This window comes from Miniopterus schreibersii, assembly GCF_964146895.1.
Source record: "Miniopterus schreibersii genome assembly, chromosome: 6".
Taxonomy (NCBI): domain Eukaryota; kingdom Metazoa; phylum Chordata; class Mammalia; order Chiroptera; family Miniopteridae; genus Miniopterus; species Miniopterus schreibersii.
Window position 1 is genome coordinate 42,523,557 of NC_138107.1, and position 13,937 is coordinate 42,537,493.

Sequence of the window (13,937 nt, forward strand, 5' to 3'; positions counted from 1 at the left end):
ACTTAAGATAACAGTGGATTAAAAATACCAAAGCTTCTACCTGAGTTTCTACTCTGACAAGCATATCTCAAACTTCAGTCAGGTTCACTCGTGATTGGGCAGAAGGTCCTTACTTGCAAAAGTTAACGTTATCCATCAAAAGCCAATCTCCAGACTTCAGGGCCCGAACCAACATGCTGTCGACCCACTCAAAGGTGCCATGGCTGCAGCCATTGGATGACTGCACAAGCTTCACCCCAAAGCTTCGGAACTCTTCCACAAGTTTGGCAAACTCTGAAATGTCATAGCCACAGCACTTAAGTTCAAACCAGGACAATAAAAACAAAAACTAATTTTATTAAAAGAAAGCCAGAAACTTCAGGCCCAATTTTTTAAAGTTTCATAATAGAGTCAGTAGGAAAAAAGTTTTGGTTTTTCTAAACAAAACAGATGAAAAATTAGGTTTGGGGGCAGAAAATACTTAATGGCTTTCTGAATTAATGGCTAGATAGAGGTGACTTGAGCGTGACAGAGAAGATGAATAATCTTTAGGTGCTGTAATTTCTCAAATGGCAGGAAAATAATATTTCCCATGTATTACTGCATTTATATCAAATGAAAGTGCTGCTAGTTGGCAGGATGCAATCAATGTCATCAAACCAGGCTTCCTTTATAATTAGGATATGGTTATAGTAACAATTGTTATTTACTTTCCTGGTGCTTTATAGTTTATACAGTCCATCCCTAGAAATCTTTCGATTGTTCTTTTTGGTTAGAAATTGCTTTATGACGCTTTTTCATATCACAAGGTGATATACATTAAATTCCTGCTTCTAGTCATGAGGAAATAATAAAATTTATTATTGTTGACTTACCCTCCCACTGTCAACAACTAGAAAACTAGAAAAAGTATATGAAACAACTGCTTTCATACATTGGACAAGGGACAGCACAGGGCTGTGATACCTAAGGAAAGCTGCATGACAAAATGAGGGGAGTTAAGTTTCCATGTTAACTGAGGAACTTCTTACACTTTCTATACAAAATTACTGAACATATCCTGTCAATTTAGAGTTGTATTCTTTAGTTTTAAATGTCCAATTTCCTGAGAAATTAAGTCTTTTCAAAAGGCCAATAAACAGTAAGACCAGCTCTACATGCACGTGATTTATCATTACAGCTGGTTATACAGAAAATAAACCATCAGCTCAAAAACTAATTTCTTCCTTGGTTGCTTTGTTTAGGATCACCAATTGTGGATACTGTACATCAGCTTCAGTTTACTTTCTAAAACAAAGATTTTCAAATTTTGAGTATTAATAATCATTAAATTAATACAAAAAATTATGGGCATTGTATTTACAAATATATTGTCTGTAAATGGACACTATATGGATAATGGTAAATGTCTGATACACACATGCAAACACACACACCTGCCTTGGAGTATGAGTTGATTTTATTGTTGAGTCGTTGCATAAGCAGTAATACTGCTTCCAGCTTGTTTACAACCTCCATTGCGACACCTTTACCATCTTCTCCAAGACACTTGGGTTTATATGTCAGAAGGAAGTGACTCCAGGCCCGCAGGACTACTTCTGCATCATCAGCACTGACAAGGAGGCTGTCTCTTAACAGTGCCCTTACAGTGTTCTCCACCTTCTCTAAGAGCTGCCTCCAAGGCCGTATAAGGTCAACCTGAAATATCCAGAGCACATGCATTCATAACAGCCATTTGTCAGAGTCAAAGAACACTGCTTCTTACAGTCACCACCAAGCCAGAAGACTATCAATCAGACCACTTACCTGCTCAAATCCACCCAGAAGCTCCGTGGTATCCATTGAGCTGTTCATAGCCATGATCTTTAATGTGTGACCAGTAAGTTGTGCCAGAAGCTGGACCAGACTGGTCTTGCCCACAGAGGCTGGACCCACAAGGATGACCATCCAGCTCATCTGCACACACTTCATAACTGACTCCAGAGACTGTAACGACTGGTGCAGGAGCAACAGGGGATGGCGGGATGGGGGAGTAACATAGCTGCCACGGGAAAGGACTGAGTAGCCCAGCTGAAAAAGACATGCCAGTGAGACTTCCCAAGCGTTGTCTGGTAGTGGGAGCAGAAGAAATCAGAAAATTGTAAAAGAATAGAGGATTATCCTGGTTTCCTCACCTGAACATCATAGGGAGTGATGTGAAATAGTCTGGTTCCCACGTATGGGTTTGAATTTGAACTAAACATATCCTTAAATACAGCAATGACCTAAAGGAAGAAGATGGTACAATCAAACCTTCTAGAATACTTACAGAAAACATGCACAGCAATTTGAGTCACAATATTGTGAGAGAACTAGTCACAATATCCTTACCCTTTAGAATTTTCTCTTATAAAAAGGATAGGTTACACTTACTTAATTCTTCAAAATGAAAGCAAACTGGAGCTCAAGAAAAGGGCAGTCATATAATCTTGAACTATTTGAAATTCAGTGTTAATGTACCATAAATTAAAATAAAGCCACGGATACCATGGCAAATCTAGAGATTAAAAAAAAGAAATTTGCTTTCATCATTCAAGATACAACCTAAAAAGGGAGAAGAGGACAGCAATATAAATACTATGAAGGACAATGACTATTTCTTGAGTACCTACTATGTGCCAAACATTATAGTGGGTGCTTTAATAAAGATTATTTCTGGTCCTTAAAGCCTTGCAAAATAGGTATTATTTCTATTTTATAGATATGGATAACAAGATTCACAAGAGTTACATGATTTGCTCATGGTTAATAACTGATTTTAAATTTAAGGCCGTCTGACTCCAAAAGCATTGTATATTCTTCCTACATATTTATGCAAAATGACAACCAAAGTTATTTCTCTCATTATTTGCATTCAGTTGTCCCTTCCTTAGCAGGAATACTTAGAAAACTTTCCATTAGCCTTGTTTCTTCTTTGGATCTCTTTTAAAAATCTAAAAGGAGCTGAGGCAGGGGTGGGGAAATGGGGCAGGGGGGATGGAGTAATAAAAACCACCAATTTAGACCATAGCAGCAGGAAAATTCCAGGCATGAAAAATATTTACATCAAGTTGCTTGTTTCTAAAAAAGTGGCAAATACTTATACAAATCACTGCACACTGGACTGAAGTCAGAAAATCAAAATAACACTATTGTAAGTCATGGGAATATAAGGTACAGTATGGTGACTATAATTAATAATACTGTATTGTATATCTGAAAGTTGCTGAGAGTAGATCTTAAAAGTTCTCATCAAAAGAAAAAAAAAATTTTTGTACTATGTAAGGTGACAGATATTAACTTATTGTGATCATTCTGCAATGTATACAAATATCAAATCATTGTGTTGTATACCTGAAACTAACACAATGTTATACAAGTAAATTATACCTCAACATACATACATACATACATACATACATACATAGAGCCTGGAAAATACTAGGAGAGGAAAAATCATGCCCAGCAGGTGTGGCTCAGTGATTGAGCATCAACCCATATAAGAGGTTGCCTGTTCCTGGTCAGGGCACATGTCCAGCTGCGGGCTCGATCCCCTGTAGGGGCCATGCAGAAGGAGGCAGCGGATCGATGTTTCTCTCTCCTTCTCCCTTCCTAAGTCAGTAAAAACATTTTTTAAAAAAGGTAAAATCATAATCAATGTCAAACACTGACTACAGAACAAAATGCAGCACAGGAGAAAGTGCTCTTGTCACCTACTTCTGAGTTCAGGCAATTTCTGGCTTTATAATCCACTCTAAAGCATATATTCTCCTCTTCCTGATAATCTACCAGAGTTAAAATTATAAATACTTTCATAATTTAGCTGGTTTATTTAATTTTATAAAGTCAGATTCAATTTATCTGACTTCCAGTTTTTATAGCCTTTCTCTTTCTATTATTATGTCTCCTAACACTTTCTTTTTCAGAAAAACCTATTTGGTGTTATGATAAGTCAATTAGAGGAGTGATGGAAACCTTCCACAGCCCACTGTGATGCACCATGTGATCAACATCAATTACCCAACAACTGGCCAGTGCCTGGCCACAGTTAACATACTACCAAGTAAGAGAATCAAGAAATTAAAATTCTAGCTGATGGTACATGAACTGTATATCAATAAAACTGTAAAAATTAATGACAGAAAGCCAGTTACACATAACAAATGAGTTGCTAACGTGTGACTAGATTCTGAATATCACATACAAAGGGATCTGGGCACTCAGCAGAATGAAAGGTGTGTGAAAGCCACATGTACTATGGGATAGTCATAGCTTCACATTTCAAGGAGGTGGTTTCCACTTGTAACGCATGGATCTGTGTGTTGATTAGTTTTTAAGCAGTTGCGATGTGGAATAGCAAAGTGGAAAGGTCTGGGCCAAGGGCTGGCTCTGCCACTTGCTACCTGTGAGACTCCATGACTCTGAGTCTTGGATCCTCATCTGGAAGAGGTCATGACAGCACCTCCCACCTGCAGCTGTTCTGAGTATTCAGTGAGAATGGACTTTAAATACCACAAAGCAAAATGCACACATTACCACAGTGTATTAAGCTGGGAATTCAAGTGTTATGTTCTACTTACGAAGGAATGCTTTTACTTCCATTTAGATTACTTTCTTTATATATCCACTTACACTTTTTAGGTAAAATACTTTGTAGTTTGACACTTATTTAAAAACAGAAAACCCTTTTCTCCTACTGGGTATCACCTGTCTCTTCCTTGCTGCTGCTTCTTCCCTTTGTGCCTGGAAAGATGATGGAAACCTAGTTCTTTATTTCTGGAGGCAATACTGTTTTGGAAAGTTTACAATCATGAAGATTCAGATGGAAAAGCAAAGTGTGTACTCCAATGCAAACTACTCTATACGGTGAGACCCTGAGGTAGGTGAATGTATAGTCTCTTCCCTTAACTTCTAAATTTCCAAGCAGCTTTATTGAGTTTTGTATTATTTGTGAGTATGCCCTTTCTATCCCTTATGAAGCAATCACCTTTCAGATGGAAAAATCACAAACAGCAAGTGTGAAACTCACCTTTTCTTTGTCTTCCCTGGTTCTCATTCTTTCACCATAGACCAAAAACACATGCTGACCAGGATCATAACAGCCAGGGGACTGGTCAACCAGCATCAACTGACACCAGCGGAAAAGGTCCCGGAGGTTGAATTCCCATGGTCCTCCTTTTTGGCCCCATTTCTTCTCAACAGTCACTTCATGATCAATCTAAAAAGAAAATACCTTTATCAGAAAACACATCCCATTGTCAGGCACTGCATGAAGTATATTAATGTACTACAAATGCACACATAATCTAAAACAGAAATTAATAGACTTGATTTAGATGTCTTTTTCCAATCCAGACTTCTAAATGCTAGGAATACCCTATAAGCGTTAACACTGATATATACGATAGAAATGAATTACTGTAACCCACAAATGAGTAGCTTCCCTCCCACAGTAAACTAGTAGAATTCTATGTGATTTATCTTACAAAGACTGGTAATTTGGTAGCAACCCATGTTAAAAAAATGATAGTTCAATTACAGCCAGGAAAATAAATAACAATTAATGCAAGTAGGTACTTACCTGATTGTTGAAAGCAACCATTTTCTTAACAATATTTTTGTCAATGGCTGGAAACAAGGTACTGACAATGAACTCCATGTCAATTACTGTAAGGGGATCCACAAAAACCTATAAAATCCAAAAATAACATGGACAGATGTTATAGTTTCTCTTTACTAAACACGAGAAATTACTACCATCTGTGATATAAAATTTTTATGACATCAAAGTAACAATTCCTCAGTTATACACACACACATTTTTTTTCAGTTCTAGAAACTGCATTTTTAGAATATAAAATCATATAAAATATTTGAAATATAAAGCAAATGAGTTTTTTCCTGTCAGCTCCACTCTATTAAATTAAAGAAAAAAATACATGCAACACATTTTAAATATATATATTTTTAAATTTCCTTCCAAAATTCTGGACGGTAGGTAGGCATATGAACATTTAGTACAAATCTGTTCAACTTTTCAATATGTTTGGAGTTTTTCATAATAAACTATTCTTAGAAGATACTTAGCAAATTTTTAATTATCAAGGGAAAGGGACATTAAAGAAAGCTAACATCTAAAGCCATTTCCAAACCTCTAGATTAGCCAAACTTTAAAAAACAGATGTTAAAACAATTTAGCATATGTATGTACACACACACACACACTCTCTTTCTCTCTCTCTCCCCCCCCCCCCCCACTATATCTGCAAATGTGAATTAAGGCAGTAAGAAAATATACCAAATGCGAATTATGGTTGACTTTGGTATGGAGAATACTGGATTTTTAATTCTTCATGGTAGTTTTCTGTTCCTTCACATTTTTAAAAAATTAAAATGCAATGTTTTCATTATAAAATTCTTTTAATGTCTTAATAGATCATGTGGACACTTGAAAAGGTCCTATGTTGGCCTTAATCCTGAGAACAGTAATAGAATCCTGCAGAGGGTGGTGACCTTACTCTTCCAACTGGTAACACACTAGGTCCTCTGGGACATAAAACAAAGGGATTCACACCAGGAGAGAAGTGATGGAAATCAGTTGCATTAATATTTATCATGTAAAGACATGGAATTGAAAAACAGATCATTAAACTGATTCTCTCTCATTCTCCAAGAGAACATCCTAACAGCTACGTGCCAGTAGTTTTATCATCCCCAACACTCCACCTGTGGTCTCTGTGGTAACAGGATATCTCACCTGAGTGAATCTATTAAGGAAAGACCTGGGCAAGCCCTTCCTCCCGCCTCCTTGTCTAAAGGGATTTTGACACCCAAAAATCTTCGTCTTTTCATGCTGTACTTGAAAGCTCATTCCTAACTCAGGAATATAGATTTCTCCTCGGTGGTCAAAACAAGCATTGAGTCCTTCCAATACAGACTGAGAAGCCAGGTTGAGCTATTTGGAAAAGAAAATACATACATGTGTTATATATGCTGTGTAAGTATAACAAAAAGCAAAGGAATAATATGCAAAAAGACAGTGTTATTTTGAGGAGGAGGAAGCTCATATAGTATTCTAACATTTCTATTTCTTAAGTTGAGCTGTGGACTGACGTGTAATAATCCCACTCCTATTTCACATACATATTAGAGGTGATGTCTGTAAACTAGCAATAATTTTTTCAGTAAACTAAATATTAAGACTGAATTTTTAAAAAGCAGTTAAAATCTTCTCCAAAATTAAACTGTATCCATTATGTGCACCTATATCAACCTCCTTTATAAATCACAGCTTACAAGAAAAACTTGCCAATACACAGATATGTCATTTTTGCACTCTGGGATTTTAAAAGATGATAAGATAGCTCTTTAAATACTTAAATAAATAAATATCTTTCCCAGCTCAAGTACTGAATGAATCTCCAAATGTGCCTAAAAGTCACAATATAAATGACATAAAGTGAATCTACATAGCTAACTTTCACAAACAGTTTCATGAACAAGAACAAATACAAGGTTTTTATGCCAAAAATGCCAAGTGTTGAATAAAGGTCTTGAGATGCTGAGTTCAGAGCTCAGTGATGGGAAATATGAGTCGTTTTTAGGTAACATGGAAAAATTCAATTGGGAAAATGTGAATCAATAAAATTCAAATGGGCAAAACCCGAATTATACTAGAATTTCAAATGTAATATTTACACAAGCACTACAAAGCACAGACTCCACTGTTTATTTCCAAACAGATGAAATTCTATTTCTTTTTTTTTTTCTGTTAATCCCCACCGGAGGATATTTTTCCCATTGCTTTTCAGAGAGTGGACGGGAGGGAGGAAGGGGGGAGAGAGAGAAACATCAATATGAGACACAATGATTGGTTGCTTCCAGCAGGCACCCCAAAGGAGAGTGGGGGGGAGGTGGGAAGAGACACTACTGAACCTGCAAAGCAGGTCCATACCCTGGGCCAGGAATTGAACACGAGACCCTTTGGTGCTTGGACCAATGGTCTAACCACTGAACCACATCGGCTAGGGCAAGCAGGTGAAGTTCTAAAAGCTGCGCTGAAATGTGATTGCAAGTCCAGTGCCTTGTGGTCCCCGGATGCATTTTCACTCACTTGAAGTATGGTTAGAAGTCTTAAGCTTTAAACGAGGCCTTCTTTTTTCCTGGATAATGAATATTCTATCACACATCTTTTTCAAAAAATATTTGGGGGTAGGGGGCAACAACTCTCTCCTTAATTATTTCCCCTAGTTAAGTAGGAAGCAGCTGAGCAGAAAAGGAATGCCCCAGCATGCCCTCTGACTTCAGACCAAAGGAAGGTCTGAACCTAGGAAACCAGCTGGGGCCTATGTCAAGTTTCATCTGTAGCACTTTCATCACTCTAATCATTGAAGCTCCACAACTACTTCCTAGCCTTTTCCTGAATTAACACGGCACATCCCAAACTGACCTGACTCCTCTGGCCACAACCTTAAATTTTTAATTTTTGTGGAGTACTTTTCCTTGTTTCAAGCTGCCTCTCAGTCACTGAGATTCAGCACTTATCATAGGTCTCATAATGTGTTCTTCTGGTCATTAATTTATCCAATATACATGTAACACTGATCAGTTATCACCATTTTTGTATGTCTCTTCTTAAGATAACTTTCCCGTCTCTGTTGCTCTGATACAACATGAGTTGGCTGACACTATCTGTAAAATACCCATGAAATAAATACAAACAGCAAGTCTGCCGGAGACTACAAGAAAACACCAATGAAGAGGCAGTTTTTCTCTGCAGGCTACCTTACAAAAGTAGGAAAGTGTGTAGGTTATATATATAAAGGAGCTTCTATATGTGCTTTCTGACAAGTGGCTATTTCTATTCTTAAAAGTGGAGGATTCTTTTCATTAGAGAATTTGTCTTTACTAGGCAAGAGCATGATCATCCACTGAAAAATGCCCTAGAGCTATGAAAAATATGATATGATGGACAATCCCTTTACCTCATCCAACACAACCCAATGGCCAGCCTTCAGAGCTGCCAGCAAGGGGCCATCACGCCATGCGAACTCTCCTCCCTTGCCACCTTCAACAGGTAGATCTGCTCCAAACAGGTCTGTGATGTCCTTTGGGAGGGGGAAAAATTGAGAAAAAGCCAAAATTACATAAAAATTTAACTAGATCCAAAGACCTAAAACCTAAAATGATAAATACTTTGGCCTTAGGCCACATTTCCCTCTTACTTCCAAGATAGAACTAATTGATCCCAGCATTCTTTACCAGGAGCCCAGACATGCCCCCAAGAACCTTCCTATCACAATGCTCCAAGTATTAATCAACTGGAGCTGGAGCTCCAAATCAGTAGTTCCCAACTGTGGCTGTACTTGGAAATTGGTGAGCTTAAAAAATAAAAAAAAATAAAAACCAAAAAACCAATAACAATGTTCAGGCCCTGCTCCCAGACCCCATTCCAAGAGATTCTCATTTAATCTGTCATCTCTGCTCCACATTTTCATAAGGTTGTTTAAAGGTCATTTTATTTTTACTAACTTTTATTTTAAAAGAAAAAAACCAAAAAGAGGTTACAGTAAAATAAATACTGGAGTGGATAATTCTCAAAAGAGAATTAGAATAAAGCATCCAGAGAAAATATTATTATAGTTGTCAGTTATCAATGAACTCAGGAGAATTAATTTGGAAGGTGATGTTGCTGTGGTCTTTCACAGCCAGGAAATATTTGGGATACTGAAGATGTCATCACTATTACTGATTCAGAAACTGGAAACAGATACAAACATTACTCCCTATACCTATCCTCATCAGCTGTAGAATGACTAAGCTTACCGTCTGCTCTGACAAGTTGATTCGAACAAGGGTGTTGCCTGAAGCCTTTGCTAATGCTCCCACCAAACTCGTCTTGCCCACACCAGGGGAGCCCTCCAGGAGAATGGGTTTGTTCAATTTTGTAGCTCTTAAGAGCCTCTGGGCATTCATAGCTGTGGTGCCAGCGCTGAGTGCATAGTCAGCAATGTTATTCCTGTGCAGGACTGGTCCTTAAGTGGAGAAAAAACACACAAACATATAAGCTGGACAACACCAAATCATACATACATGTCAACCGAAGATTATGAGAATGCACCAAGTATAGACCGTCAGTAAGTGAAGTACCATCTGTGGTGAAAATGCTTGGTCTCCACTCTGGGGCCCATGAAACACTTCAGAGGAACAACCAGAAGCACACTTTCCTCAACTGTGTCTACTGCACAAATCTCTCGATCTCTTACACCTATATGTATACCTACTACATAGGGAAGACAGACCTATTACAACCTATACCTGGAAATACTACAGGTACTTGTAAAACTTACCATTGTAAGTAGGTTTTTCCTAAAAGTCAAGTGTAGACTAGGCATATAGGCCACATGGTTCCATATTAAACAATTTCACCCAGGCTTTCAGGCCACCAAGACAATTCAGGATGCATTACATGCATTTCCCATTTAATCAATCATCCATTCACTCAATCAACAGACATTTTCTGAATGCCTCTGACTGCTAGGCTATGTCAGATGCCAGGGACAGGAAGATGAGTGACACAAACCCGTCCTCAAGGATTCACAAAACTACTTTTGTAAACGGCGATGAGGTTCTACAGTTGGTACATATGAGCTGAACTATCACTATAGGAAAGCTCTTGTTTTGAGGATCAGATAATAAATATGTGCATTTTTACAAGATAATTTATTCACAGATTATAGACTACATTTCCCCCTATTTTTACATTCCAGTTATATGTTTTTAACCACCACACAATTACAGTTACACCAAATGAGAATCTAACTCAGATAACTAGTTCAAAAATAATCATGAGTATGACATACTAAAACAAAAAGTCACAGAAGAAGTCAAGTATCTATGATATACAAGAAGAGAATCTTCATTTATTTAAAATCATCCTTACCTCTTGGTATAAAAAATGGATGAATTCCCCAACGGTTATCTATCCCAGTGAATTCCTTGGCCTTGAGTCTGTCATAAATCTTCAATTCATTTTTCTGACATTCTGTAAGTCGGACTATCTTGGAAAGTTTCTTGACTAGGAATTTCAGACATTCTTTGCGAGCCAAGAGGGCCGTACCAAACCCAGAGGAAGTGACCCCTAAAAGAGAGATGATTAGTCCATCAAACAACAGCATAACACCAAGCTTCACAACCATTCAACCAGAGCTCTAGGCCAGTTTCCTGGGGAAATGAAGCCCTAGCTGCATTATAGCCTAAATATGATTGCTATATGTAAGCGGTCTTAGGGAAGAAGTCGGACTTCTGTCTCCCCACAATTTATAGATCATCAATTCTGCAGCAACTTATTCAGTAAAGTGTTCTAGGCACTCCATAATAAATCAGCCTGGAGATAAGAGTAACTAATGTGGTACTACTGATCATTTTGGTTTATATTTCAGATCTTCAGAGCTAAGAAACAGAACTTAAATACTGAATTTTATGAAATTATATATAAACTTAAACTAAAGGACTCAGGCCCATTAACTATAATTGTTCATGTTAAGAATTATCGTCCTTCAGGAACAAGGACATTTCCAACAGTCTTCTTCCTACTCATGATCACCACTTCATGTTTACTAAGCCCTTTGCCTATAAGCAATGAGAAGTTTTTGGTATACCTTTATTATCAATCACATCTCAAAAAGAGTGAAAAAGGAAAGGAAAGCCATTTTGAACTTGGAAATGTTAGAGTAAGTGATTCTATAATGTATCTGGGTAAGAGGTCTGGACTTGCTCCATTTCACTACTCTCCACTTTACCCTAATCCCTGTTCCCACAGGCTAACAGACAACATACCTGAACCTATTCCATCTATGTACACCAGGCATGCAGCATGGACAAAAGATGTCACAGTGGAGATGGTCTCTGTCCTTTTCAAAGCAGCTTCCTCCCCCATTGTGTTCATGAAGTTAACCCAGGACAGGATGTCTCTGATACTGACCACACACCTTCGGCCAAATTCCTGGTGGGTCAGCCAGTCAATGAAATCCAGCATCACCTCAGCTATGTCAGCCCCTATGACACAAGGAAGCAAGTGTTTACCTTTCACAAACACTCCAAATCAGGGAGGTTATTATAGCCTGGGGCCCACAGATGGCCTAAAGTGACTCAATGATCCATGAGACTGCAAATTTCTGTGAATTCACATTAATGTTTTTGCTGAGGGGGTTCCATTGCTCTTAATACATTCTTAAGGGGGGTTCATAAATATCATTCCACATATACAAAAATTAAAAAAAAATTTTTAATGAACACACACGAGAATTATAGCCTAAAAAGTTACACTCTGAAAACTCAAATATTCATTTGTACATGTTCAGACACAATTTGGAAGTTAAGACACAAAGACCTTAAAAAATATACAAACTTTACTATATTGTAAAATGATTCATTGGAATGGGGAATGCCACATTTTTAGAGGGATTTAGTTCAGGCTTTTTGTTTTCTTAAATCAATGCATCAATCAGAATTCAGCAAATTATAGAACTCATAAGTTTTATTTCATGATTTAGGTTAAATGGCCATTCTACTTATAATTTCATGCTCTACAATATTTGGAAATATGCCACATAGAATGCTCCATGTCGCTAGTAATTGAAGAAAATGAAATTTTGGAGCAGCCATTAAATTAACAAGGATAAAATAATGCATTTCATTGTATTTTAAAAAATGAAAACTTTATGTTGGAAGGCCAAGGCCAAGTAGGCACATTTACTAAATAAGTTGCTGACAGCGCTAAGAATGAGAACGTCTTTCTGGAGAGCAAGCTGGCCATAACCAAAGGGAGCTGTTAAGTTCTTTATTTCCATTTTTAGAAACAACAACTCAAGGATACATGTCTATACATCATGGTGACAGATATGAACTATATTTATTGTGGTAATCATTTCACAATATACACAAATATCAAATCATTATGTTGTACACCTGAAACTAATACAATGTTGTATGTCAATCATACCTCAATAAAAAAATTAAAAATATATGTATCAAATCGATCTAGGCTCAATTAAAAAAGAGCCGCATGCTTTTCCTCCCTAGCTGCTTAGAGATCAGCCACTATCATGAACAACACAGTAACTATCTAGACCAGGAAGTTCCTGACCAACAGCCTACTTCAGCAGAAACAAACCCTTCACCCTGGGAAGGCAATAATACTTAAGAGAGAAATTTGGGAAAACGTAGCCAAAATGTGTAAGACCACACTGGACGTCATCTTAGTGTTCAGACTCAGAACCCATTTTGGTGGTGGCAAGACAACTGGCTTTAGCATGATTTTATGAATCCTTGGATTATGCAAAGAAAACTGAACCCAAACATAGACTTTTAAGACATGGCCTGTGTGAGAAGACCTCAAGAAAACAGAGAAAGGAACACAAGAACTGAATGAAGAAAGCCAGGGGGACCACAAGGCCAGTGTTGGTGCTGGCAAAAAGGAGTAAAGGTTCTTCAGTGACATTATCTGGAGTGACTGTGCCGATTTTTCATTAGAGGATTAATAAACTAAGAACTCTAAAAAAAACCCCCAAAAACCTACATAATAAATGTTTTGACTCTTACTGGATATCCTAAGAATTGATAACCAAAGAAATGCAGTTTAAAATTCTATGAACATTTTCTAAAGGTGAAAATTTAACCAGATTTAACCAAATTTTAGTAGGACTAAAATTTAACCCGATTTTCCTTATCCTTAGCTAATAAATATATAATGATAGCCAACGTGAAGCAATAAAAAAGCCAGAATTTAATAACCCTGGTGAAGGAGGCAATGGGAAAAAAGAACACTTTAGTAGATGGTAATAGGCTAGTATCATTTCCTTAGGTCTATTTTGCTCCCATTTCCCTACCTCCCCTTCTCCTTATATACACCATATATACATGCTGCTAGTGTCCTATAC

The 13,937-nt window shown here is 37.4% G+C and overlaps 1 protein-coding gene across 1 annotated transcript in view; it reads right to left on the reverse strand.

Annotated features, from left to right (window-relative positions):
- Nucleotides 1-13,937, reverse strand: part of MDN1 (midasin AAA ATPase 1) — a 131,757-nt gene that overhangs the window by 63,563 nt on the left and 54,257 nt on the right. The window contains exons 34-44 of the mRNA XM_081139934.1: nt 11,836-12,054; nt 10,940-11,137; nt 9,823-10,031; nt 8,982-9,104; nt 6,755-6,952; nt 5,579-5,686; nt 5,027-5,215; nt 2,154-2,243; nt 1,786-2,049; nt 1,416-1,677; nt 114-273 (exon numbers count right to left, since the gene is read on the reverse strand). Of these exons, the coding sequence (XP_080996060.1) occupies nt 114-273; nt 1,416-1,677; nt 1,786-2,049; nt 2,154-2,243; nt 5,027-5,215; nt 5,579-5,686; nt 6,755-6,952; nt 8,982-9,104; nt 9,823-10,031; nt 10,940-11,137; nt 11,836-12,054 (2,020 nt within the window). The remainder of the gene's footprint in view (nt 1-113; nt 274-1,415; nt 1,678-1,785; nt 2,050-2,153; nt 2,244-5,026; nt 5,216-5,578; nt 5,687-6,754; nt 6,953-8,981; nt 9,105-9,822; nt 10,032-10,939; nt 11,138-11,835; nt 12,055-13,937) is intronic.